Source organism: Ursus arctos, unplaced genomic scaffold (genome assembly GCF_023065955.2).
Source record: "Ursus arctos isolate Adak ecotype North America unplaced genomic scaffold, UrsArc2.0 scaffold_8, whole genome shotgun sequence".
Lineage (NCBI taxonomy): Eukaryota > Metazoa > Chordata > Mammalia > Carnivora > Ursidae > Ursus > Ursus arctos.
This window is the reverse complement of record NW_026623100.1, coordinates 12,057,523-12,084,060: the sequence shown is the minus strand read 5'-3', so window position 1 is coordinate 12,084,060 and position 26,538 is coordinate 12,057,523. Positions and strand designations below refer to the sequence as shown.

The 26,538-nt window shown below is 45.8% G+C and overlaps 1 protein-coding gene across 6 annotated transcripts; it reads right to left on the bottom strand.

Annotated features, from left to right (window-relative positions):
* Positions 1-6: 6 nt before the first annotated feature.
* LMAN2L (lectin, mannose binding 2 like) lies at positions 7-26,203 on the bottom strand. Of its 6 annotated transcripts, XM_026487191.4 has the most exons (9): positions 25,966-26,178; positions 24,645-24,763; positions 21,487-21,604; positions 20,631-20,713; positions 6,920-6,952; positions 5,676-5,837; positions 5,472-5,586; positions 1,778-1,897; positions 7-1,454 (listed from the first exon to the last, which is right to left on the bottom strand). In XM_026487191.4, the coding sequence occupies exons 1-9, from the start codon at positions 26,150-26,152 to the stop codon at positions 1,312-1,314; spliced, it is 1,080 nt and encodes a 359-aa protein (XP_026342976.2). In that variant the 5' UTR covers positions 26,153-26,178; the 3' UTR covers positions 7-1,311. The 6 variants fall into 6 exon arrangements, with proteins under 6 accessions (XP_026342976.2, XP_026342983.3, XP_057165213.1 ...); XM_026487198.4 differs by lacking the exon at positions 6,920-6,952 and having other exon boundaries at positions 25,966-26,203; XM_057309230.1 differs by having other exon boundaries at positions 7-1,897.
* Between the last annotated feature and the right edge of the window lie 335 nt (positions 26,204-26,538).

Sequence of the window (26,538 nt, the reverse complement as noted above, 5' to 3'; positions counted from 1 at the left end):
CTCATGTTTGGTTTCCATCAGCCATTTTAAGAATGTCCCTTGGACTACAGAAGTACGTGGCTAGGAGAGCTCAGAGCTCCAGTCCCTCCAGGGAGACTGGCCTATTGGCCATTTTAATCACAGGGCAGACAGGTGAGCAGCACATGACCCCTTGTCAGATAAGGCAGTGGAATAAGGATTGACCCACAGAGGAGGACACTCGGGCTCTGTTGCTCAATGATAATGAACTCTTCCAGGCACAGATGATGAGGGTCCGTTGCTCCCAGATTTGCAACAGGAGAACAGCAACTGTTTCTCACCCATTAAGAAGAAGCCAAGTTTCCTCTTTGGGGAGTACCCAAGCCGAGGCTATGAAAAGGAAGCTTCCTCACATTTTGAACACTCAAGAGTGGGATTCCAGAAGTCACGATAAACACCAAACATGCAGTTCAGCAGGCTCCAGAGTCCAGAAACATCTCCACACGGTCAGATCACATGGCAAATGCTGCTTCTGGTGTCGAAACACGGAGCTGGTCACTTTCCCAGTTATTCTCCTTGCAACCATGAAGTCGTACAAGCTTCTCTTAACTTGCACACCAACTTTCGGCCAAATCTGACTGAGGGCCTAAAGGAACCAACTGGGAAGGTCACAAACAAACCAACAGAACCCAGAGTCATGCGAAAGAACAACGGCTGGAGCAGTGAGCCAAAGCAGAATGCCCTCTCCCTGTGGCCACCTACCGAGGCTCAGTGAAACACCCAAAAGTGAGGCATCCGGAAGTCTCTTTCAGCTCAGGCTGCATCTGGAGAGAGCAATGAGTGGAGGGAGAAGGCAACCTAGGGAAGAAGTTTCCATCCAGATTTCCAGGGGAAATTCCTCAGGTGGACAGAGGCCTGAACGAAAAGCAAAAACCAACGAATGGATGCCTGGAAGGTATGAGGAGTTATCCGTGTTGTGTTCTCTGCGGATTTAAAAATGAAGCACAAGGGTCCTCTGAGTCCAACAACAAGGCAGCCTGAGCTATGAAATTCTTTTCTGTGATTTTGGCATCAGAACCGTATATATTCTCTCCGTCCCTCTTAGCTCCCAAGTGGAAGGACTGCAGGGAAAGGCACATCACAGCAGCACTGCCCTGGGGTAGGTGGGCTTCCTGAACCAGTCAGATGTCCCCATGGATCACATGGCAATGCAGTATCCCTGCATTCAAAGCTCCAGTGAGAGAACAGTGTCCCTGACCAGCTGCCTGAGACTGGAGAAGGCCCGCCCGGCTCTACGCTCAGGCCAGCGCCTGCTCACGGTGACAGCCACAGAGGCGGCAGTAGCGGGAGGGCTCAGTAGAAACGCTTCCGGCTCTGTTCCTGCCATTTGTTGTACAGTATGATACCAATGACAATGGCAAATACGGAAAACACCAGCGAGAAGAAGACGATGAGGAAGAGGGCCAGGCCACTCAGGGGTGGCAACGGGGCGGTCACTGAGGAAGCAAGAGAGAAGCAAGTCAGAATCAGAGAGCCCACCCAGCTGGGAAGGCATCAAGTCTCCAGTTCCTGACACTCATTTCTGGGAGCCAGGGGGCAGACAGACGCTCCCTTTCCAGGTGCCTCGATTTAAAAACTGAGCTTGTCTGTACCTTGGAGACCAGTGGAATGGCAGGAGCGCGTGCTCCATGTTCTTCAGGGCAAGAACACAGAAAGGAGACGGCCCAGCAAGCTGTGGGTGCAAGGCACCTCAGACCTCCCAGGCACAGTGACCTCCTCTCCAACCACAGGACCATTTCCTGGGATCCCCTGCGCTCACCCTCAGGCAGCTTCATGTTGTCTACCGAGGGCAGGAACACATCTCGATGCAGCTTCTCCTCTTCTGGGGTTCTCTCCACCGTCAGCTCGAACAACTTCAGGGAGATGACATCATGATTATCTAAAGGAAAAAAGCACAAGGAGGAGCGAAACCACCTCAAAAAGAGGTATCTTGGGAGTATCTTGATTTACACTTCTGATTTACAGCTAATTAGCGTGACTCTGGGGTTTTTTTTAGAAATTTATCTATTTTTAAGTAATCTCTCCATCCAGTGTGAGGCTTGAACTCACGACCCCGAAATCTAGAGTTCGATGCTCTACTGAGCGAGCCAGCCACATACGCCACTAGCAGTGACTTCGGAAAAAATAATTGAAACCTCTGTTTTCTTTCATCTAACAATAAGGATAGGGAACAGGGAATATTCTACATTACTCAGGATTTAAAGTTTTTATCAACAGGCATGCATTACCTATACAGTTTAAAAACTTAGACATAATGTAAGCATTAAAGCCCACCTCGTATGTAAAACCTTGTAGCAGTGAGGGAAGACACAACACCACAGCTGCTTTCTGTGCAGACGACACACCCAAGCAAGATAGTAAAAGGCCTCACGGCAGCTGATTAACGGGCCAGGAGCAGGGAACAGCTATTGGCATAGCGCATGCTTCCCTTCTGGACCAGGACTAATTCTCTGCAGCTTCTTGTAACCGTGACCCTGAATCTCACTAATAATTACTAGAGAAAGGGTCAAGGGATTAGGGACCCATTTTTTTTTTTCTCTTCTTATTTTTTAAGATTTTATTTATTTATTTGAAAGAGAGAGAGACAGAGAGAGACGCAAGCAGGGGGAGGGGCAGAGGGACAAGCAGACTCCCCGCTGAGTAGGGACCCCCCCCCCCAACACAGGGTTTGATCCCAGGACCCCGAGATCATGACCTAAGCCGAAGGCAGATGCTTAACAAACTGAGCCACCCAGGTGCCCCTTTTTTTTCTCTCTTTTTGGAAGTGTCATAATCTCATCGATTCAAACGTATCTGATGTGTTTCCATACGCTGAACTTGTATATCTTATAGATGTCCAACGTGACCCATCTTTCTCCAGTGGGGGCCTGTTCAAGTTGGCTCTTGAGCCTTTTTACATGAATCCAGAAGGTTTTGACTGTCTTCCTTGTTTTCCTGGGACGTTTCCAGCTTGTTCATTTCCTACCTCAGACCTGGCATCAGTCGTCTCTCCAAGAAGCTCTTGTTTCCTTTAGCGGAAACTGGTATTAAGAGACCACAAATCTGAATGCTGGGGGTGCTTATGGCTACCGGGTTGGTTACTAGAGACTGGATTTCTTGCCATTTCTTTCTTTCTTTTTTTTTTTCATTTTAACATGTATTTTATTTAACCCAACATATCCAAAAAAACTATCAACATGCAGATGATATAAAAATTATGGATGACATTTTTTAAAGATTTTATTTATATATTTGAGAGAGAGAGAAAAAAAACCTGAGCAGGAGGTGAAGCAGGCTCCCCGCCCAGCAGGGAGCCCAATGCAGGGCTCAATCCCAGGACCCCGGGATCATGACCTAACCAATTGAGCCACCCAGGCGCCCCATGGATGACATTTTATGTTCATTTTCTAAGTGTCTGAAGTCTGGCGTGTATTCTACATTTATAGTACATGGCAGTTTGGAATGGCCCTATTTCAAGTGTCCAGTAGCCCCCTATAACTGGTTGCTACTATATCGGACAGTGTGTATCTAGATCATTCTTCTAGTTGACTTCTAAGACCTATGTTAGGCCCAAAGAAAACTCTGATCCTCATAATGCGACACTATAGTGCAAAACAGATTTGCACAGGGCACTTTCTGCCCTTTCTACTCCCAGCTGAGGAACTCGACTTTGCGGTAATAATTTGGGGACGCCTCAACCATTCATTCCCCAAACTCCTTCCCAACTTGTGTCTTCCTAATGCACTTTGTCTTGACTTCTGGCAGAAGAGAGAAACCATATCATGTTCCCATTTTTTTCTTCCTCACACCTAGACAGACATCCTTTGAACCAAGAAATTTAGAATTTTTGTATATGGGGGAAAATCTATCGACTACATATTAGGATTATTCCAATTGCAACCTCTGTATGGCTCCAGCCATGCGCACCAGAAGCCCTGGTGCACCGTTTCTCTGTGATTCTCTCCATTCTGCCTTCTTCTGTGATCTTCATCCTCCAGCTGGTGGCAAGATAGCTGCCCCAGCTCCAGGTGAGTGGCCCTCACTTCCTTCCTGAAGAAGGAGGAGCACCATTTCTATTAGTAGGATAGCATCCACAGCTGCTTAGACTCTTAGAATCCTTAGCAGACCCCGATAAGAAAAAACTAGATTTGCCTTCAATTAGAGAAATGTTTTTACTGTTTAAGCCACAGGACAAGATAAAAAGCTGGGGCAATGCTCCTTACAATGCAAGGGCATCAAAGGCTGGGAGAACTGGAATGTGTCCTCAGCCATTTTCAACAATCCACTGCATAAACAATAAGATGCCAACAGGGCACCTGGGTGGCTCAGTCAGCTAAGTGTCTGCCTTCAGCTCAGGTCATGATCCCAGGAGATCGAGCCCTGCATCGGGCTCGCTGCTCAGCAGGGAGTCTGCTTCTCCCTCTGCCTCTACCCCTCTCCTCCCCACTCGTGCTCTCTCTCACGCCTGCTCTCTCTCTCAAATAAATAAAATCTTAAAAAAAAAAATGCCATCAAAAAAGACCTTAAGAGAAAGACCTAATTTGTATTTAGGGATATCCTACCGGCAGAGAACAGAGACTGACTAATACAGGCATTATCACTAAACATCTAGAGCCAAGGACTCATTCAGATAAACAAAAATTATTGCATACCAGCTCTATTCATAGTGAATTATACTAGTCAAAAACCCCAAAAGTTCAGTGCCTTACCTCTTCTCAAAAGAGGTTACGATTAAAGCTCAAGCCAAGGGACAGAATAAACATAGAAGGGGAAGCTACAAATTAGGAACAAGTAGAAGAAAATCCAGAGATAGAAAAGTAAAAGAACCAGGTACTACTAATGCCACATAAATCAAGCAGGAGTTTCAGAGTAACTCGTCAAGCCAGCTCAAGAGAGGACAAAGAGCAAGGACTGAGAACAGAGTCCCATACGCAGTGAGGAAACGGAAGGACCTTTGACGAGAATAGTGCCACCGGCCTGGCAGAGAGGCACGGGAGGTCCGAGCGCAGTGGGACGGAGCGGTGGGTGGCCTGCACACACAACACTGTCAAAAGTCTGCACACAAACAGGGTCCGGGGGGAAGGGGCAGTTAGAAGAGGGACGGCAGAGTCAAGGGATTCAAGGAAAAGCTTTGCTAAGAGAAGGGGAATTCGGCACCTCAGAAGGTGGACGGGAAGGAACCAGAGATCACGAAGCACAGAACTCCAAACACGGCCTAGAAGAGCTGGCTTGCTGAAGAGGCAGACCCTGATCTCCACCAGCACCAAGCGTCTCCTAGAGCCAACCGCACTAGCAGAGCCTAGGCCCAGGGCAGGGGGCTTAAGGGTACCAGAACGCCAGAAGAGAAGCACTGTCTGGATACGTGCTTCCCACAGCTCTGCTTGTCTGACTGTCCCCGCTGAGAAGCCTCGCTAAGGGCCAGCTCTCGAGACATGACCTCAGTCAGGACAAATGAAGAACGCGTGTGGCAGTACCCGAGAGATCCCCAGTGATGGACGAGGTGCCAAAGTAGTAGCCCCGGGGCAGACGGACCCCGGGCACCTCGATGCAGTCCCTCCACTCATGCTTGCCATCGATGTCCATCATTATCTAGAAGAAAAAGAAAAGATACATCAGGGCCAGGAGAGCAGGTGCAAGGCAGCCCATACCACCAACTGGTCCAGAAAACAAGGACTCACCGTCAAATGCCTCTTGACATAGCGAATCACAAGGAAGGTGTCATAGTGCAGATTGCGGACGATGGCTGTACAGCCCCCCAGCTCTGTAGGCCGCCCATCGCGCTCATGATCGTAGCTGAGGGAGCCATTGTTCACCATGGCTGAGATATAGGGGAAGACCCGCTGGGAAAGCAGGGAAGGAGGAACAGAGGACAGTAAGGAGGCGCTCTCAGGAATGCCTGTACAAACAGCAACAGGAATTTTGCACACACAAGCTGAGCCCCTTCCAGCAGACCGGACGAACGACCATTCCGCCTCATCATTAGCAGCCCCTGAGAACGCACTCACATGGTCAAAGAATATGGCCCAGGAAGCAACAGAACTCTCTACTTGCCTTCAGGAATCCTCCTTGCTACCAACCTGGGGGTGGGGGCCTGAAATGGCCCCCTCTGGAGTCTGACTCGAATCCTTCCAGAGATCACTATTTGGCACCCACATACATACATGGCCCAGGACTGGTGGTTTCCTTTTTATGTATATATACCTATCTCCCCAGTTGCCATGTAAACTTCTTGAAGGAAAAAAATCACTATACTTCTATGTCTCCACCTTCCATCCCCCACAACCTCTCCCCCCACCCCCTCCAGGTAAGCGTTTTGCACATAGCAGGTACTCTGAAAATACCTGTTTGATCAGGGAAATCCTTCCATTCTGGAGAGCTCCTTTCAAATTTTCAAATCCTATAAGCATATGATGGATGCTAAATGGATCAGGCCTCAGAAACAGCACTGCCAGAACCAGGCTGCTGGCTGGTGTTCTCCAGCCACAAGGACTGTTCTCAGTCGAAAGACCTTCCAGCCCACTTAAGCTTCACCTACACATAACTTCTCCCCGTGACACCCTGGGCAAGTTCTCCCACTGCAAGTGTCCCCGTATGCTACCTATCTTCCCACCTACTTCAGAGGCCCTGTCTCTCCAATAGAGCTGGAGGAGCGAATTCTTCCTCAGAAACGAGGGGCTAACCACTTAAGAACCAGCCCAGTGCTGAGGCAGTGCAGAGGCGGGGTGATGAAAGGAAACATGACACATGCCACTTGTCTGGTGACTTCCTCATTGTCCTCAACAGTCAACATGCAAGGTGGAGATGCAGTCAAAATCCGAGACTGGTGACTCTCAAGACAACAGCTACATGGTGTGAACAGGAGCAAATGCTGGCTGGACACATAGGGAACAAGGCATGGCCATGGCGGGTCAAGACTGAGTACCTGGACTCCTGGAGAATATCGCCTCTTCTGGGCCTGAGAGGGTCCAGCAGGTTATTATAAAAACGAGAGAGGACACAGAAGACAGGAGACCAGGTCAGAAAGAAGCAGCCATGGAAGAGCTTTGACCGAGCTGTGGTGGATGAGCAAACCGATCTAAATCCCCAAACAGAACTGTACGATCTGTGGAGGACATTTAGCAAGTCCTTACACCCCTAAAAATGCCGGGGAAAGCTATGTGCACAGACACGTGTATGTTTTCTAAGGAGAGGGTCTGTTACTGTCCGATTCTCAAAGGGGCCCACTAGGAAAACCTCGAAGGCTTTCAGAGACTTCACAAAACACACAGCGTCATACCGTCCAAGAAGGCCCCACTTCGCTTATGTCCCTGAGCCGGAAGGCCAGGCCATATGTTTTGTCTGTGCCCAGATGATAGTACTTCTGTAGCAAGGGGAGACACAGGACTGACAAACAGGGCTAAATTCTTCCAAATTCAAGATGGCGTTTACTGCCCAGGATCTCAGCATAAGCTCTTGCCCAAAGGATAAAAATCCCACCACTTGAGAGACAATGAAGTTAACTCTAATCCAAAGGGATCATTTACCCTCTAATTGAACCTCGTGGATATTTATTTCCAAATAGCTGTTGTCATTCTAACCTACAATATGTGGGCGAGGAAAAAGCTCCGTGGGAGCACTGCAGCATGGCAGATTTAGAAAAATTATGAGGCTCAAGGATGTTTAGCTTTGGTCTAAAAAACTACTACAGTTCTAAGCTACTAGCGACAAGAGAAACCTATGCAAGTTCAGCCCAGCCCTCCCCTATGGGAAGGATGCGTGAGGGTGGAGAGCCGAAAGCATCCCTCCTTCTATCAGTGAGCACCTGTTTCAGATGCTGGGGGCTCACAGAGCTGACATCAGAATGGAAGAGACAAACAGTAAGTAAATTATTTCAGAGAGAGAGGTGCCTGGCTGGCTCAGTTGGAAGAGCATGCAACTTTTGATCTCAGGGTCATGAGATTGAGCCCCATGTTGGGTACAGAGACTACTGAAATAAATAAAACTTAAAAAAATATATTTCAGAGAGTACTAATGCTCTGATGAAAATAAAACAGACAACATGATAAACTGATGAGGGAACAGCTCTCTGAGGAGACAACATCTGAGCTGAGGCCTCCATCCCTGGAGGGAGCCAAAAAAAGATCTGCGGACATAAGAAGCATGAGGTCGGCATATTCGAGGACCAGAAGGAGACACCAGGGTCTGAAACACAGCCAGTGAGGGAGAGGAGGGTGTGAGCTGAGGCACAAGCCAGATCCCGCTGGGCCTTAGAAGCCACAGTGAGGCACGCAGGGCAAGCAGAGCAGCCCCCCACTGCTCTGCTCTTATGCCGCTGGTGGAATAGGCACAGGATACAGAAAAGTACAAAATGAATCGGTGGATAAGCCAATTCCCAACACTCCTCGTCTACAACTATCATTTAGAACAAGGGAAGTTTTAGTATGCTGTCAAGCAATGTACAGAAATGGGCTTCTGACGGGAATGTGCATAACTTCAGTGAACAATTAGGGAAAAGAAGAGATTAAAAATGCCCTGGGTAGCTCATTTGTCAACCCCAGTACACATGATTACAAGTTTACGTTGCACCCTTCAAGAAAGTGCCCAGCGCAACTGTCCTTAACCCATGGGAGCCTTCCTCTTCCCAAGGCTGGTGAGGCATCGATTACCTGGTGACAGCCAGAGGTCAGCTGGTCCCCAGCATCACCTGGGAGAGCTTTTCAGCTGCAATCACATGTGGGTCCCTCAGTCAAAGAGTCTCATTCAATGGGGGTGGGGGGAGGGGCACAGGATCGTGTATTTTTCAAAAAGGACCACAGACAGTCGTAATGTGCAGCCAAATTTAAGAAACACTGCACCAGACACAGCACCCCACAACTTTGGAGCCCGTATCTGTTGACTTCAGCAACTCGTGACTTGGCCTTCAACTTTTCACCTCACACTAGTAGTAAGTCTTTAAATGCCCTCTTATTTTCCATGCCCAGTCAGGAGTTCTTAAGTGTTCCTTGGGAAGCCACTAATTTCACACAGCAGCTCATTTTCTTTCCTTGGAAAGCAGCCTATATATAGCTAGAACCAAAGGCTGAAGAATCCCTCAGACTCAGGCAAGGTGGTAGTTTCATTCCTAATTTAAGAGTCACTAAAAATTAGGCACTCCTACCTATCGTCCAAATGATTATTGCCTGTAGGGTGAAGAAATGTTCCCAAATTTTTGTACTACAAGGCCACTTTAAAAAAAAAAAACAAGACCCTCTACAGGGTAATTGGATATTCAGCCTATCTCGACCGAAGGGAGACCCATGAACTTGTGGACTTATGGATCCTATGCTAAAATTCCACAGATCCCAAGCACACAAGTAATTATAAACCACTAGACAGAAAAAGGAGGCCACATGGCCTCTGTAATCAGGGAGACCTGGGCTCTAACTGCAGGTATACGTTCAGCGCTGTATAACTTGGGTGGATTACGTTAGCTCCTTGAGAGTCCATTTCCTCCCCGTAAGCAGAGTGAATAATACAGAGCTAGCTCACAGGGCTGACCAGGAAGATGAAATGAGATATGTAAAGCCTTTAGTACAGTGTCTGGCATTCAGCAGGGAGTCAGTAAATGTTCATTCGATCAAAGACTAACGAATCCGTAGACACAAACACTACGCACAGGTGTGCACATATGAGATCAAGCCAGGTACGCATCTTTTAGGGCAGTAATCCCCAGGCCATTGGCTGTCACAGATGGTAATATCTCCAAAAATATGCTGGGGATTGACGGGTTTGCCATTTTTGACCTATAAACATTAAAATACAATAATGACAAAACCACCATCTATAATAAATATTTTTAAAAGAAAATTTTAACACCAAAAAAAGAATGATGGAATTTCATAATAAACAATTAAGCATTTATGAAAAGTCACTTTACTTTTCCTATTAAGACCAGTGAAACTGGGGCGCCTGGGTGGCTCAGTCAGTTAAGCATCTGCCTTCGGCTCAGATCACAATCCGGGAGGTCCAGGGATCGAGCCCCACAGCCAGCTCTCTGCTCAGCAGGGGGCCTGCTTCTCCCTCTCACTCTGCCTGCTGCTCCCCCTGCTTGTGCTTTCTCTGTCAAATAAATAAATAAAACCTTAAAAAAAAAAAATCAGTGAAACTCGTTACCAACCAATACGAGTTCATGAACCAGCATTTGGGAGCCACTCTCTTGGAGCCGTTGTTTGCAACCTAAGGCATAGTGCCGTGGAGTAAGCTGGCCAAGTTTGCTCTCTGGAACCTAGATGTGAAGAACAGGAGAGAGGGAGAGGAGGGGGAAAGAACAGAGCCACAACAGCTACTGCCAAGATGGCTGCAAAATGTCCCTTGGGAACGGCATTTAGTGGTGTGAACGAGAACAGCTGGCATTTTCAGAGCACTTACTCTATGCCAGGCACTGTAGTCAGTAATGTGCACATACCCATTCATTTACTTCTCACAATCCTAAGAGGTGGTTATCAGTATCCCCATTACACTGGCAAGAAAACGTGTTTAGGTAGTAAAACCAGGCTTGGAAGCCAGGTAGTCGGGCCCCACAACCCTGGCTCAATCTCTATGCTTCCTTGTTCTCAAATCAATATGGAAAAGTGATTAGTATATACTGTTAGAAACCAACAAAACAAAACCCCTCGGTCTCTAATATAACCTGAAACACAGAAATATTGGAGAATGGTTCCAGATTTTTAAAAAGGAAAGGAGGGGTGGGCCTGGGTGGCTCAGTCGGTTGAGCAACCGACTCCTGGTTTCGGCTCAGGTCGTGATCTCGGGGTTGTGGGATTGAGCCCCGCATTGGGATCTGTGCTGAGCGCAGAGTCTGCTCGTCCCCCAGCTCGTGTGCGCGTGCTTGCTCTCTCTCTCAAATAAAATCTTAAACAAAAAAACAAAAAAACAAAAAAAAAAAGGAAAGAGGGGCGCCTGGGTGGCTTAGACCCTTGATTTTGGCTCAGGTCATGATCGCAGGGTCATGGAAGGGAGCCCTGTGGGCGGTGGGGGGGCGGGGAGTCCTTGCTCAGCACGGAGCCTGCTTCTCCCTTTCCCTCTGCCTGCCGCTCCCCCTGCTTGTGTGCTCACTCTCTCTCTGACAAATAAATAAAATCTTAAAAAACAAAAACTAGGTCTCAATGCAGCTCAGTCTCGATGCTTAATCACATCTAGAGAACTTGCCAAAATTCTCTGGACCTAGTTTCCAAAGGAGTCTCTCTCTTAGAAAACATTGCCTCACCTAGGACTGAAAAATGAAGTCATATCCAAGCTGGAACAAGGGAACTTAAGGGGCTGTGGGGTTCCTTTACTGATATAAAGATTACTTCTGCCCACAATAAAGAGACCAAGAAGGATCACTGTCTTCATCACTTCAGAGAATGTGTTTTTAAAATGGATAGCACCATATTGTTAATTTTTTTCCAGTTTCTTTTTTTTAAGATTATTTTTATTTATTTGACACAGAGGGGGGGGGGTGCACAAGCACAAGCAGGGGGAAAGGCAGAGGAGGAGGGAGAAGCAGGCTCCCAGCTGAGCAGGGAGCCCAACATGGGGCTCGATCCCAGCATCCTGGGATCACGACCTGAGCTGAACGCAGATGCTTAACCAACTGAGCCACCAAGGCGCCCATTTCTTCTGGTTTCAAGGAGAAAAAACAGTCATCACCTCACAGACTAGAGAAACTAGACTTCCAAGCAGGCTTGATCTGGTAAGAACAGTGAGCTGTTCTTCCACTCTCCGACCAGCTGTTTCTGCCTCCTGGGGTAAGACCCAAATAAATGTCTCACCAGGAAGAATGAGGGCCAAGGCTCAAAGGACTGTTCTTCTGTGCTCTCAGTCACAGAAAGCCTCTTGTGATCATACTCTGATTTCAAGTGAAGAAAGACATTCCTGCTCCACTGAGTTCCCTGTAACTTTTCATCAATATCTGGGTTCTCATGAGAAACTGATGACCCAGCTGATGACTTCGTAATGACAAGAACAGATGATCACGTCATGTTTCAATCAACATTTTTTTAAAAAACAGCAATGCTAAGATATAATTCACATACCACATAATTCACCTATTTAAAGTCTATAATTCAATGGTTTTTAGTATATTCAGAGTTAAGATTATGATTTGCCACAATGAATTTCAGGACATTTTCATCACCCTAAAAAGAAACCCTGTGTCCATCAGCAGTCACTCGCCATGCCCACCTCTGTCATCTACTTTCTGTCTTTATAGACTTGCCTATTCTGAACATTTCATATATATGGGATCACACAAAATGTGGTCTTTTATGACTGGCTTCTTTCACTTAGCATAATGTATTCAAGGGTCATCCACATTAAAGGACCTATCAATGCTTCATTTCTTTTTAATACTGAATGGTATTCCATTGAATGAATATATATTTTGTTGGAGTACCTGGATGGCTCAGGTGGTTAAGCATCCAACTTTTGATTTCAGCTCAGGTCATGATCAGGGTCATGAGATCAAGTCATGTGTGGTGCTCCACACTCAGCAGGAAGTCTGCTTGAAATCCTCCCTCCCTCTCCCTCTGCCCCTCTCCCCACTCACGTGCACACACGCACACTCTCTCAAATAAATAAAATCTTTAATATATATATTTTTTTGTTTGTTTACTCATCAGGTGATGGGACGTTGAGTTATATCCATTTTTTGGCTATTATGAATAGTGCTATGAACATTCATGTAACTTTTTGTGTAGACGCGATTTCAATTGCTCTTGGGTATAGACACCTAGTAGTGTAATTGCTGGATGATATCAACTCTGTATTTAGACATTTGAAGCACTGACCAACTGTTCTCTAAAACAACTGCCCCATTTGACATTCCCACCAGCAGTGTATGAGAGTTCCAATTACGCCACACCCTTACCAACACTTGTTACGATTTCTCTTTTTTATTTTAGCTACGACTAAATAGCCACAAGTGGGTGTTAAGTAACATCTCATTGTGGTTTTGATTTGTATATCCCTACTGGCGAATGATGTTGAACATCTTTCATGTTTATCCACCCTTTGTGTATCTTCTTTGGAGGAAATACCTACTCAGATCCTTTGGTCGTTTTTTTAAGATAAAAATTATTTTTAAGTAACCTTTATACCCAACATGGGGCTCAAACCCACAATCCCAAGATCAAGAGTCACATGTTCCACCAACTGAGCCAGCCAGGCACCCCATTTTTTAGCTGAGCTGTCTTTTTTACTATTGAACTATACCTAGAATATATAAAAACAAGTCCCTTATCATATATACAATTTTCATTGATTTTCTCCCATTCTCTGGGTTATCTTTTTACTTTCTTGATGGTATCCTCCAAAGCACAAGTTTCTGTTGTTTTTTTAAGTAGACTCCATGCCCAGAGATCAAGAATCGGATGCTTAACTGACTGAGCCACCCAGATGCCCACTCCTGAAGCACAAGTTTTCAATTTTAACAAAGTCCACCTCAGCACCTGGGTGCCTGTCAGTTGGGCGTCTGCCTTCAGCTCATGTCATGATCCCAGGGTCCTGTGATCAAGCCCCACATCAGGATCCCTGCTCAGAGCCTGCTTCTCCCTCTCGCTCTTCCCCTCTCGCTCTTCCCCTCCCCTCTGCTCGTGCTGTCTCTCTCTCTCTCAAATAAATAAGATCTTAAAGAAAAAAAAATGAAATCTAACTCATCTTTTTTTTGTGTGTGTGGCTTTTGTTTTTGGTATCGTATCTAAAAAAACCTTTGCTTGATCCAAGGTCATGAAGAATCAACCCTATGTTTTTTCTTAGAGTTGCATAGTTTCAGCTTTTACATTTAGCTTTCCAGTTCATTTTGAGTTAAACTTTGTGTATGGTATGAGGTGGGGACAATTTCATTACTCTGCAATGTGGACATCCAGGTGAGTGAGCACCATTTGTTGAAGACAGTTCCTTCCCCATTGAATTGTCTGGACAGCTTTATCAAAAATCAACTGATCATAAACATGAGGACTTATTTCTAGACTTTCAATTCTATTCCATTGATCTGTAGGTCTAGCCTTAGGCCAGTACCACGCTATCTTTATTACTGCAGCTTTGTATTAAGTTTTGAAATAAGGAAGTGTGAGTCCTCCAACGTCCCTCTTCTTTATCAGTGTTATTTTGGCTATTCTAGTTCTCTTGAATTTCCATACTGACTTCAGGATTACCTTGTCAATTTCTGCAAAGAAGCCAGCTAGGCTTCTGACAGATACGCAATGTGTCAAATCTGGAGACCAATGTGGGGAGCATCATCATCTTAACAATATGGTTGACCCTTCAACAATGTGGGTTTGCACTGTACAGACCCACTCCATGTCAATTTTTTTTTAATACAAAGACAGTACTGTAAATGTATTTTCTTTTATGATTTTCTTAGTATTTTCTTTTCTCTAGCTCACTTTATTGTAAGAATACAGTATACAATACCTATAACATACAAAATGTGTTCATCAGCTGTTTGTTATCCGTAAGGCCTCCAGTCAACAGTAGGCTATTAGTAGTTAAGTCTTGGGGGAATCAAAAGTTCTATGCAGCTTATCGACGGTGGGGGGGGGGTCAGTGCCCCCAACCCCCACACTGTTCAAGGATCAACTATACTGGGGCACTTGGGTGGCTCAGCCGTTAAGCCTCTGCCTTCCGCTCAGGTCATGATCCCAGGGTCCTGGGACCGAGCCCCGCATTGGGCTCCCTGCTCGACAGGAAGCCTGCTTCTCCCTCCCTCACTCCCCTTGCTTGTGTTCCCTCTCTCACTGTCTCTGTCAAATAAATAAATAAAATCTTAAAAAAAAAAAATCGGGGCGCCTGGGTAGCTCAGTTGTTAAGCGTCTACCTTCGGCTCAGGGCGTGATCCCAGTCTTCTGGGATCAAGCCCCACATCAGACTCCTCTGCTGGGAGCCTGCTTCTTCCTCTCCCACTCCCCCTGTTGTGTTCCCTCTCTCGCTGGCTGTCTCTATCTCTGTCAAATAAATAAATAAAATCTTTAAAAAAAAGGAAAAAAAAGATCAACTATACTAAGTTTTCTGATCCATGACATAGGATGTCTTTCCATTTACTTAGATCTTAACTTTCTTTCAACAGTATTTTATAGTTTTCAGAGTGTACTTTTATTTAATTATTTCTAAGTATTTTTTTTAAAGATTTTATTTATTTATTCGACAGAGATAGAGACAGCCAGCGAGAGAGGGAACACAAGCAGGGGGAGTGGGAGAGGAAGAAGCAGGCTCATAGCGGAGGAGCCTGATGTGGGGCTCGATCCCACAACGCTGGGATCACGCCCTGAGCCGAAGGCAGACGCTTAACCGCTGTGCCACCCAGGCGCCCCTATTTCTAAGTATTTTATTCTGCATGATGGTATAAATGGAACTGTTTTCTTACTTTCATTTTCTGAATGTCCAATGCCAGCATACAGAAGTATAATTGATTTTTGTATGTTGATCTTGTATCCTGCAACCTTGCTGAATTCATTTATTAGTTCTAGTAGTTTTCTCGTGGATTCTTGAAGAGTTTCTATATACAACATCATGTCGTCTACATAAATGGTTTTAGTTTTCTTTGCAATCTGGATGCTTTCTATTTTCTTTTCTTATCCAAATGCCCTGACTGGAACCTACGGTACAATGTTGAATAGAAGTAACAAGAACAGCGGCGCCTGAAGGGCTCAGGTCAGTTGAGCATCTGACTCTCTGTTTCCACTTCGGTCGTTATCTCGGGGTCCTGGGATCATGCCCCTGAGGGCTCCTCACTCAACTCAGAATCCGCTTGGGACTCTCTCCCTCTCCCTCCGTTCCTCCCACTCATGCTCTTGCTCTCTAAAATAAACAAGTCTTGGGGCGCCTGGGTGGCACAGCGGTTAAACGTCTGCCTTCGGCTCAGGGCGTGATTCCGGCGTTCTGGGATCGTGCCCCACATCGGGCTCCTCTGCTAGGAGCCTGCTTCTTCCTCTCCCACTCCCCCTGCCTGTGTTCCCTCTCTCGCTGGCTGTCTCTATCTCTGTCGAATAAATAAATAAAATCTTTAAAGAATAAATAAATAAACAAATATATAACAAGTCTTTAAAAAAAAAAAAAAGTAACAAGAACAGATGTCCTTGTCTTATTCCTGGTCTTAGAGTGAAAGCATTCAGTATTTCAGTTAGGTAGGATGTTAGCTAAGGGTTTTTCATAGATGCCCTTTATCAGGTTGAAAAAGTTACCTTCTATTCCTGATTTGTTGAGTGTTTTTATTATCATAAAGAGATACTACCTTTTCTCAAATACTTTTTTTACATCTATTGATATGCCCAATATGGTTTTTGTCCTTTATTCTATTTTTTTTAAGTAGGTTCCACACCCAACATGGTACTTGAACTCATGACCCTGAGATCAAGAGTTGCACCCTCTACTGACTGAGGCAGTCAGGTGCCCCTGTCCTTTATTCTATTAATATGGTCTATCATATTAATTTTCAAATTTTAAAAGTTTTTATTTATTTATTTAAGTAATCGCCGCACCCATCATGGGGCTCACACTCAGGACCCTGAAATCAAGAGTCTCATGCTCTGGGGCGCCTGGGTGGCGCAGTCGTTAAGTGTCTGCCTTCGGCTCAGGGCGTGATCCCAGCATTCTGGGATCGAGTCCCACATCAGGCTCCTCCGCTGTGAGCCGGCTTCTTCCTCTCCCACTCCCCCTGCTTGTGTTCCCTCTCTCGCTGGCTGTCTCTCTGTCAACTAAATAAATAAAATCTTTAAAAAAAAAAAAAGAGTCTCATGCTCTTCTAACTATGCCAGCCAGGCACCCCTTAATTTTCAGATTTTAAAGCAAATGGAATTCCTAGGATAAATACACATGGTTGTGGTATATGACCCTTTTTATGTTGCTGGATGTGGTTTGTTAGTATTTGGTTGATGATTTTCATGTCTATATTTGTAAGAGGTATTGGTCCGTAGTTTTCTTTTCTTGTGATGTATTTGTGTGGTGTTGGCATCAGGATAATACTGGCCTCAAAGAATGAGCTGGTTAGTGTCCTCTCTTATTTTTTGTAAGAATTTTTGAGAAGAACTGGTATTAACTCTACTTTCTATGTTTAATAGAAACAACCAGTGAAGCCATCTGGACCTGGGCTTTTCTTTGTGAGTCATTTTTTGTTACTAATTCGATCTCTTTTCCTGTTTTGAATCTATCCAAATTTCCTATTTCTTCCACTACCACTTTAACAACCGGTTACGATCTGGCAGCCTCATGAGGGCACAGGTACCTTGCACCCCCAAACAGTGAAACCTTGACTCACTCACCTGAACTACAATTCCTATGTTGCTAACAGGGAAACTGAGGTTATGCTACTTTTAACAATTGGTCCTGATTTCAGAGAGCCAAGCTAAACTGAACTCCCTCCCCCCCTTCTCAGATGCATTCCTGGTTGCCAGTATTTTCCCCATATTTCCTCATGAACAAATGGGGCTGCAAGTAAGCTGAGCAAGGTCATGTGCTCTGGGGACAAGGAAACAAGAAACCAGAGAAACATTTTTACCACTACCTGGAGGGATCTGAGGAATTGTTCCACACCCCCTCCTGCCAGCTCCTGTTCTCCTAGTCCAACACATCTTTATGAGACATTTGCAAGTTTTCAAAAGGTACCGTATTTGTCACCCTCTTCTTATGTACTCAGAAATAATAAAGCAAAATGATGAGATCGCAGGCTGGACGCAAACCCTCTGCCTGTGTGTCACGGAAGAATGTTTTAACCTTCCTGCACTTCAGTTTCTTACCCATACTGTAGAGATGACAATAACATCTACCCCGGAAGAGCTGTTACAACATACACAAGTGCTGGAAACAGTGCAGGGCGCCTTTATGTATGATAGCAAAGTAAACCATGCTGCCAGCAAAACACACTTGCTTTTACCCCCTAAAATAGTTCCAGGTTGTTGGAATGCAGAAAGGAGTACATTTTCTATACTCCCTGCACTGAATATAAGCTCTAAGAACTGAAATTACATAGGAGACGACATGAGAATAATAAATGTCTCCACTCTGAAGGAAATCAACCTGGCAGACGAAACAATGGACGGGAGGAGGCAGAGCAGCATAATTAAAAGCACAGCCTCCAGAATCTGGTAGACCTATGTTCCAAACCTGACTCCACCTTATATTGGCTGTGACCTTGAACAAGACACTTCTCTAAGCTTCTGTACTCACTGGTAAATGGAGGAGAAAAAAAATACTAACTCTAAGGAGTTCTGATGAGGATTAAGCCAATATTTGTAAAGTACCTGGCACATAATAGCCACCGAATAAACAGAAACCACTTTGATTAGTTTTCTTAAATGTCGTTTTAATAAACAAATGTGTTTAACAGGTAAACAACTAATACAGAAACAAGGACCTCATGTTGGTCCAGGGATTCCCAATCCTGGCATTGTGACTCACCTGGAGAGCTTTAAAAAAGTAAGGTTGCTTACACTGCATCTAAGACACACAGAATTATACTCTCTGAGGTTGGGGACTGGACATCAGTATTTTTATTGTTTTATTTTATTTCATTTTTTAAAATATTTTATTTATTTCAGAGAAGAGAGGTCCTGCACATGCACTTGGGGCGGGGGGGAGACACAGGGGGAAGGGAGAGAATCTCCAGCAGACTCCATGCTGAGCGTGGAGCCTGACACAGGGCTCGATCCCACGACCGTGATATCATGACCCAAGGCAAAATCAAGAGTCTGACGCTTAACTAACTGAGCTACCCTGGCGCCCCTGGACATCAGTATTTTTAAAGGCACTCCAGGCAATCCCAATGTACAGCTGGGAGTGAGAACCGTAACAGCTAGCCAGAAAAGAAGTCCCAATTTTTACCAACTGAAACTAATTTTATTGATTAACACCTACTCTTCTTACAAAATAAGCCCATCAGCTCTGCCCTCCCAAGTGAGAACTACTATTATCTGATGGTGAAATGGAAGCTAAGAGAATCTGAACAATTTATTTCTGGAAGAAGCAGAGAGCCAGGTTTAAAAGTCCAGTCAAGCCCGAAAGCCCGTACCTCTTACTCAGATGCAGCTCTAACTACCACTATTTCCTCAGCACGACTGCAAACCCAGTCATGACATTCTCCTCATTAAAATCCTTTATAGCACTTACCCGCTTAGAATAAGGCCCAGACTCCTCAACAGGAACAACTTACTTCCGTATCGGGCCCCACAGTGTGCATGGTGAGGATGAGTCACGTACATTCGGATGGCTCTGGTGCTGGTCCAAACAGCCAAACCACCAACCACCCGAGGAGACACCACCCAATTTCAGGGGCCAGTCAACTTGCCCGACAGGGAACAGTGTTAATACTAAGGACTGCAATGGGAATAGTGGCCCCTGAAAGTGTACAACATGGCAAGACTGGCTCTGTTTTTCTTTCTAGCATCATCTCTCTCTGATCCCCCTTTCCCCTCACACCCACTGTCCCTTCTCTCACTTTATCACCTTAACACATGCTTTTCCCTCTGCATGGCACACTGGCTCCTAATTCTGCAGACTTCAATGTAAATGTCACTTCCCGGAGGAAATCTTCCCCAACCACCACCACTACCACACTGTCCCGCTCCAGGTTCGACACGCCGCTGTGTCTTCCACGGCACCCCAGTTCCCCCGGGAGCGCTCTCACACCTCAGTGCTACTGAGTGCGAGAACCACGCTGGTCTTGCTCACTAACTCCCGCCACCTAGAAAGTCCCTGATGTATGGTGAAGTGAGGAGGACTAGCGGGAACACGGAGAAGCTACTCTGTAACTGTCTCACAACCAAAGGTTATCGTCCTAACTCAGGTCTCCTGTTCCACCTCCCTATGGTGAACTCCGTGCGCCATGCTAAAAACTGTTGAATCTGGGTGTTGCATATATGATGATGTGTTCTTCCAATTTTTTTTAGTTTGCAATTTTTCATAAAAAGCTTTTAGGGAAAAAATAAACAGTTCTATCTCCATCCTTAATCCTGCCTTTCTTGCTATTATTTAGCTACGGGATACCCATCACGAACCTGTCATAATCACTTGCCCACCAGCTGATGGCAGAGCCATCGGGCAAAGAATGCAAACCTGTTGGCAGTATAAGAAAGTACTGAAGAACCCTAGGGTCAGCCAACAAAAAGCAAGAAGTTTCTTCTGCCAACAGCCAGAAACCGGATTGCAACAAAATGCTGGGACTCCGTCAACTTCCTTTTACAACCTTTCCTATAGGAGAACAGAATTGCTGTTCGGGTCTCAAAACAGGAAGAAGAAAAGGATGCTAGAAAGAGTGAGCCAACCGCAGAAGAGAGCACAGCAGTGATCTACTGAGTCAGGGGAGCTGAGTTATATAAATTCAGCTTGCTCTGGTGTGGGCCTAGGAGCCAAATCACCAACCTGCCATGCATGCTCAATCCCAGCAGCTACCTAGTGTGCACAAAACAACACTATTAACACTAAAGAAAAAGTCCCCAATCATGACAACCATTCCCAAAGGACTGTGCACCATAAACGCTTCTCTCTAGAACACTCTGACAAGGATATTAACTTTTCAAGTTCAATAGATGAAGAAAATAGAACCAAACCCCTCACTTTCTATCCCCTGTTCCCTCATGAACATTCCTGAGGCAAAGGACTATGATGTCAGTGCAGCTGACCTAAGCTCTGACACTTGCCATTACCTCTTGCTGCTTCTCCTCATTGGGGTACGTGTCTACAAATACTCCCAGCCCCACAAATTTGTCCATGTTTCCAAACACAGGCCCTAGAGAGAGAGAACAGATGATGAACAATGAAATAAAGCCAAGAGTTGATAAAGGACTAACATATCACTATGATGGAGGAAAAAAATTCAAATGACTCCCAGGTCTCTCTTTAAGATGAGCAAACATATGTAAAAGCACCCAGCAAAGTGCATGGCCTGTAACAAGCACCCAGTAAAGTCTGCAGCTGTCTGTTCTTAAAGGCAGGGGGAAGAGTGAAGGCCACTGCAATGCTGTTCAGCACTACAGCTGCTGCCTGGTCCAAACCGGTTGCTAAGGCGCCCCTAAAGAATTCTGCTTCATGAACGCTTGGTGACAACTATGCCCCTGAGAGAGAGCTGAATTCCCAGGTCCCACTTCTTGTTGCAAAAGAGATCAGGTCAAATCAGGTTGAATTTGCCATGTCCTTGGAATAACGGCTCCCACGCAACTCCCGACTCAAGGAGTTCTGAGACCGATCACTGTGCATGCTCAAAAGAAGTCAGCTCACCCAATCATCCGTGTTCGGGAGAGCCGGTGCTTTCACCCAGCCGATAGGCCAAAGGGAAACCGGAAGGAGCTAATAAGCAAGATCTCGCCCCAGGATGAGTGAAGGTCAGCTGCTTTATTAGGACTCAGACCCCATGCTAGAGACCTGACAGGCTGGTCTTCATCCGCAGACATCAAGGGAATGGGAAAACTGCTGGCACTGTGGGGACGTATGCTTCTCCAAAAGAGGGCACGTGAGAAAGCAGGCCTGTTGCACCCCACACAAGAGCACCCAGGGTCCCAATACCTGGCTGCATCCGATCCTTTGTGTACCAGATTGCCAAGCCATCCCCATGCAGATTCTTCTTCCCTTGTCCGTGGATTTTGAAGTGCACCTGCAACTCCCAGTCTCTCAGGAAGCACGGCTAGAATGAAAAAGACACTGGAATCAATGAAGAGCATGAAATGTGAAATCCCTCAAGCCCTCATAGTGGTCTAGAGACTTGGAAAATATAAGTTCAGGTAACACGAGGCAAAGGGTTGAAACTAAAATCTATGACTTGCTAAGTATTTGCATCATAAAATTAAATAGGGTAGGCAGTCCAACTGCATATGATATTTAATATGAAAAGTGAATAAGCCTCCCAATTATTTTCAATATCTCCCATAGAAACAAGACAGTACTCTAAAGTTGGAAAAGACATGAGACTGCTAAGTTAGACTGCTGTGATCTTACAGCAAAGCCCCTCAGCCTAGAGAGTACAGGTGGCTCAATTAACACTCATTTGCAACTTCAGATCACTCCACTGACAGATTGTAAAAAGCCTGGATTTCAAGAAAGGTCAAAGCCTCATTCATTACATAAGAATTAAAAAAAAAAAAAAAAAAAAAGCTAAGTCACTATGCAAAGGTTTCCAGGAATAATTAGCAGATATGTAAACAACTCTAATTAGCTAGACTTGGCCCAATGCCAAGCTGAGGGGCAAGCCAGAATTCCCCAAGAAGGGGTAAGTTACAGTCCCCCAAAACCTCATGCCCATGGCCAAGAAGCATAAACGTACCAGGGGAGAACACCACCATCCCCATCGCAGGGCCAGCCTCTGGTGGAAAAACATTAAGAAGGTGGGTACTAATCAGACTCCTGTGTTTATTCTTTGGGGTTTTTTCTTTAACCGTGTATCAAAAGCTCAGAAAAATGGCGAAGGAGGTAAGTGGATGGTTACATGCTCTAAATAGCTGAACACTTTCAAGGAGAGAGCAGCGTAGGTATCTGGCTTAGAGAGGCTCCTGACTAAAGGTCACTATGAAGAAAGAAGGGAATGAGGGGCAGACAGGCCAACAGGGTTCAGCCAGAACCTTTAACAGATTGTTCCGGCTCTTGAGCAACATATTGCTAGATCAGTTTTAGTTTTCATTTTTAATTTCTGGGAGATCTTCCAAAAGTGTTAGTATCAGGAGCACAGAGTCAAATGAAAGGGGGGTGAAGCTACTTCTGAATTCACCCAAGAATACTGCAGTCTCCGGTAGCTTACCCTACCCTGCAGAGCCCAGTTCCTGTGCTGTCAATCTGGGTTCCCCTCTTTCTACTGCTTCACTTAGATTGCAGGACAAGAGTGAAACTCAGTGGCAGGAAGCTGCCACAGGGCCAGTGGGTGGCTGTTATCTCCCCTGGGACGAGGCCAGGGCCAGGGAGGTCCACACGGAGCCAAGAGGTGTCTGCCACTTCTCCTTGGCCTTCTCTAGCGCAGCCTTTGCTCAGGGCTGTGTCTCCTAGAGCTGTACATTAGATTCACACAGGGAGCTTTTCAAAATCCCTGTGACCACAGGCATCATCAACTCCAGTGGACAGCTAAATTTGAGAACCACTGTTCAAACAAATACATCCTATTCAAATGACTCAGAAACAACTCCAAAGCTCATTCTGATAGTCAGATAACAACGACAACGACAACAAAAATACTGCATCAGGGAATCTGAAAAAAGATCCTAAACTAGAACTGTTGCTTAAAGAGTTATAGCTAGAGGCAGCTAGCAAGACAGCAGCAGGGCATCTAGCCCTGGACATAGTCATTTAGTAACCTGAGACCTCCATCACTGAAACTTACAACAGATGCATAATGTAACAACACACATTTCTGTAACCATTTTAACTTTCCAAAGCGTCTTCAGGTCTTTTGTCTTACTTTCACAATAACCCTAGTGGGCGCATAGAAGGTATTATGAAGCTCATTTGGCAGCTGGAGAAACTCAGCAATGAGAGAATTAAGCACAGGGAGGGCTCACAGTGGGTCTGCGACACAGCTAGATCGGGAACCCAAATTTGTCAACTGCCAGCCCTTTGCCTCTTCTACCAGAACACACCGCCCTGTACTCTGTCCAAGAATAAGTTCAACACTACAATCTGGGTTAAGAGGCCAGCTTGTGCAAATAGCTCACGTAGAAACTTCTCTTATCCCTCTGTTCTGTTAGAATTCTCTGCCACATAAAATGAACAGGGAAAAGAAGTCGTTCTCTTTGCTGAGGTGCATTTATCTATGACCATGAAAAGTCGTAAATCAAAAACCACGAAAAAGTTAAGTTCTTAGCTTATGAGAACCCAAGAGAAAGTATTAAAGGACGCCAAGGTCATTCCCAAAAGTAAAGTGGTTGTAAAAGATTCAGAAAGAGCCCTGGTAACCAAAAAGAAAGCATCGTCTTACACTTGTACACAATCACAGTGCAGCCACACCAGGAATACTGCATTCACTTCTTGCCGTCATAAGTCAAGGAAGACAATGTAGCTAGAAAAGGTCCAGAGAAGGACAAATAAAATGACCACGGGGCTCAAAGTGGCTTTCACATGAAAATAAAATTTAAAATTAGACTCTTCAAAGTGAAATAACAAAGGGCGGATACTGGGATGAAGTTTAGGATAAATTTAAAAAAGCAGTCTTCTACTTTACAAAGTAATTAAATGTGAGTTAAGTTGTTAACCTCCAAGAAGTAAATACTATCAGGTCAATCAGGAATTAAAGACATTTCAGAAAACACAGGGGTGCCTGGGTGGCTCAGTCGGTTAAGCATCTGCCTTCAGCTTGGTTCGTGATCCCAGGGTCCTGGGATCGAGTCCCACATCGGGCTCCCTGCTCGGTGGAGAGCTTGCTTCTCCCTCTCCCACTGTCGATCCCCCTGCTTGTGCTCTCTCATTCTCTCTCTATATATAAAATAAATAAAAATCTTTAAAGAAAAAGACATTTCAGAAAACAGAATCAAAAATGGATTATTTGCTATAATTGGAGCAATTGAGAGCATTTCCCTACATATCTGATTTCGCTATGAAGGTCATCATATTCTCTGAAATGAAAATCCTTGATATCCACAGAAGTCAGAGCACTGGGGATAAACCGTAAAATTGAGTCAATATGCCACTGGTAAACTTTTTAGGGCTTTCTGGGTCACCAACATAGGAGGGAGAAAGATTCTTACCACCCGGTTCCACAGGGCACCCTGTTTACTTTGCATATCTGGGGTAAGGCGGATATACTGGGTCATCACCATGGCATTGCCCATCAGATTCCACAGTGAGGAACTGCCTGTGCCCACACCTACGGGGAGGAAATAGATCAGTTCACACTCAACACCAACCCATTCTGAAACCACCACAGACGCTCCTAAAGCTGGAGCCATGATCTTTTTCTCCCTTTCACGACACTCGATTTCCTACCTTCTGTCTTTCATAAATCTCAAATCCTTACCATCTTGACAGCTTCCTTTCACTAAGCCCTTCTCAGGTGAAGACCCCAGAGCAGGCACATCAGAGCTATCACTTTATCTGTGCTGCAATAACCATAGCTCAGATCCATTCCTCCCATTTTATAAGTAAATTTTAGCACCATATAAGAAAAAAATTTCCCCAGTTCTACCAAAAAGAGCTTGACTCTCAGGCCTCTGGGGCTTAATCACATTCTTTCTTTAAACAATTCAAGTGTGAAGGTACTTCTCCCAGTAGCTCAGGCTATAAGCCTCTTGCAAGTGAGAACGTTGTGTCTGTACAATCCACAGTTACAGCAGAGACAGCACAGATGAGGCATTCGATGCATCTGCTGAGTGAATAAATAATCACCCTTGGCAGCTGTGTATACACTCTTGCACTTTGAGCTTTGTCTGCTGTCCCACACTCTAGTGGGGAAACAGACTTCTGTGAGTTAAGCCATCTGCATTGATTTGATCCTCTCTTTGTAGCTATCGTAAAAATTTTCTGGTCGATATGCTGTGCCTAAGAGCCTATGAACCCTAAACCGAGCAAAGCTAACCAGCCTCTTTCATCAACAGGGTTCCTGGACTTCAGAACAGGTGTTTTAACCGGCAACAGAATTTTTATCTTCTTTCTCGGGCCGGCCAAGTTCTCACCCAGTTCTGCCTCCTGCTTCATTTCTAGCACATCCACAGCTCCATCGGGAGACCGGCTCTTTGCTAGTGGCCTTCAGTCACTACCCACCATTTGCAGTTCTATCCCTTCCCACATTCCTCCTGTCCAACTCCGATCCCCCCTTTGTCCAGGCCTAGCGCCAGTGGCATCCGAGCCCGTGTTGGACCTGCTGGAAACTTCCAAAACGGGGGGCGGGGACACCTGACTGCTGCCCTTTGGACCCATGGCTCCCAAACGCGGCGAGAGTCCCCATGGGCCCCCACCCACCGCCCGCAGTTTCCTTAGGGCCACGAAGACTTTCGCCACCCCGGTCTCTACCACTGAGCTCAGTTCCCGAAACCCTCCCCGTGCACGACCACCTCGCCCCGGGCGCCTCACCCTGGTAGGGCTTCGACAGCGAGTGCTCCCGTTTCAAGTACTCGAACGTTTGACCCGCCCCGACTTGCCGTGGCCCCTGCCCAGACCCCAACAAAAGAAGAAGGAGCAACATCCTGGACCCATTCCGAGCCGACAAACGCCGCCGCCACCGCTGCCACCACCCAGAGGGTCCCAGAGTCGCCGCCATCTTTCCCACAGCCGTCCCTTCATTAAAAGCCCGCCCCGTATCCCAAGCCATTAGCCCAGAGAACCATCTGCCCCGGGTCCCATTGGCTCTCCTCGAGCCCCCGCCCCCGCAGGTGAGCAGCTCACCGATTGGCTGGCTTGGGTATCAGTTGCCTTGCCAACCCAGGAAAGGGGCGTTGCCTAATGCCTGGCCTCTCTTATTTGCATTTGTCCTGCACTCCACTAGGCCTGCTGGGAGACGTAGTGATTCCCGTTTTGTCTCTGCGTTCTGGAGTAAATGTAAAGAGATAAAATGTTTCTCCGAGTTTCACGCAAACGTTTTATCCTCTCTGCCATTACATACCCTGTGCAGGGCTATCCATCGGATGTAGAACTGAACGGAGAAAT

Excerpts from the sequence above, each read along its gene's own strand:
- LMAN2L (XM_057309230.1), bottom strand. The coding sequence starts at position 26,152 with ATGGCGGCGACTCTGGGACCCTCTGGGTGGTGGCAGCGGTGGCGGCGG. Across the intron at positions 24,764-25,965 it reads GCTGTCGAAGCCCTACCAGG|GTGTGGGCACAGGCAGTTCC; the intron begins GTGAGGCGCCCG and ends TCCTCCCCGTAG. Across the intron at positions 6,953-20,630 it reads ATGAGGAGAAGCAGCAAGAG|GCCCAGAAGAGGCGATATTC; the intron begins GTAATGGCAAGT and ends GGACCCTCTCAG.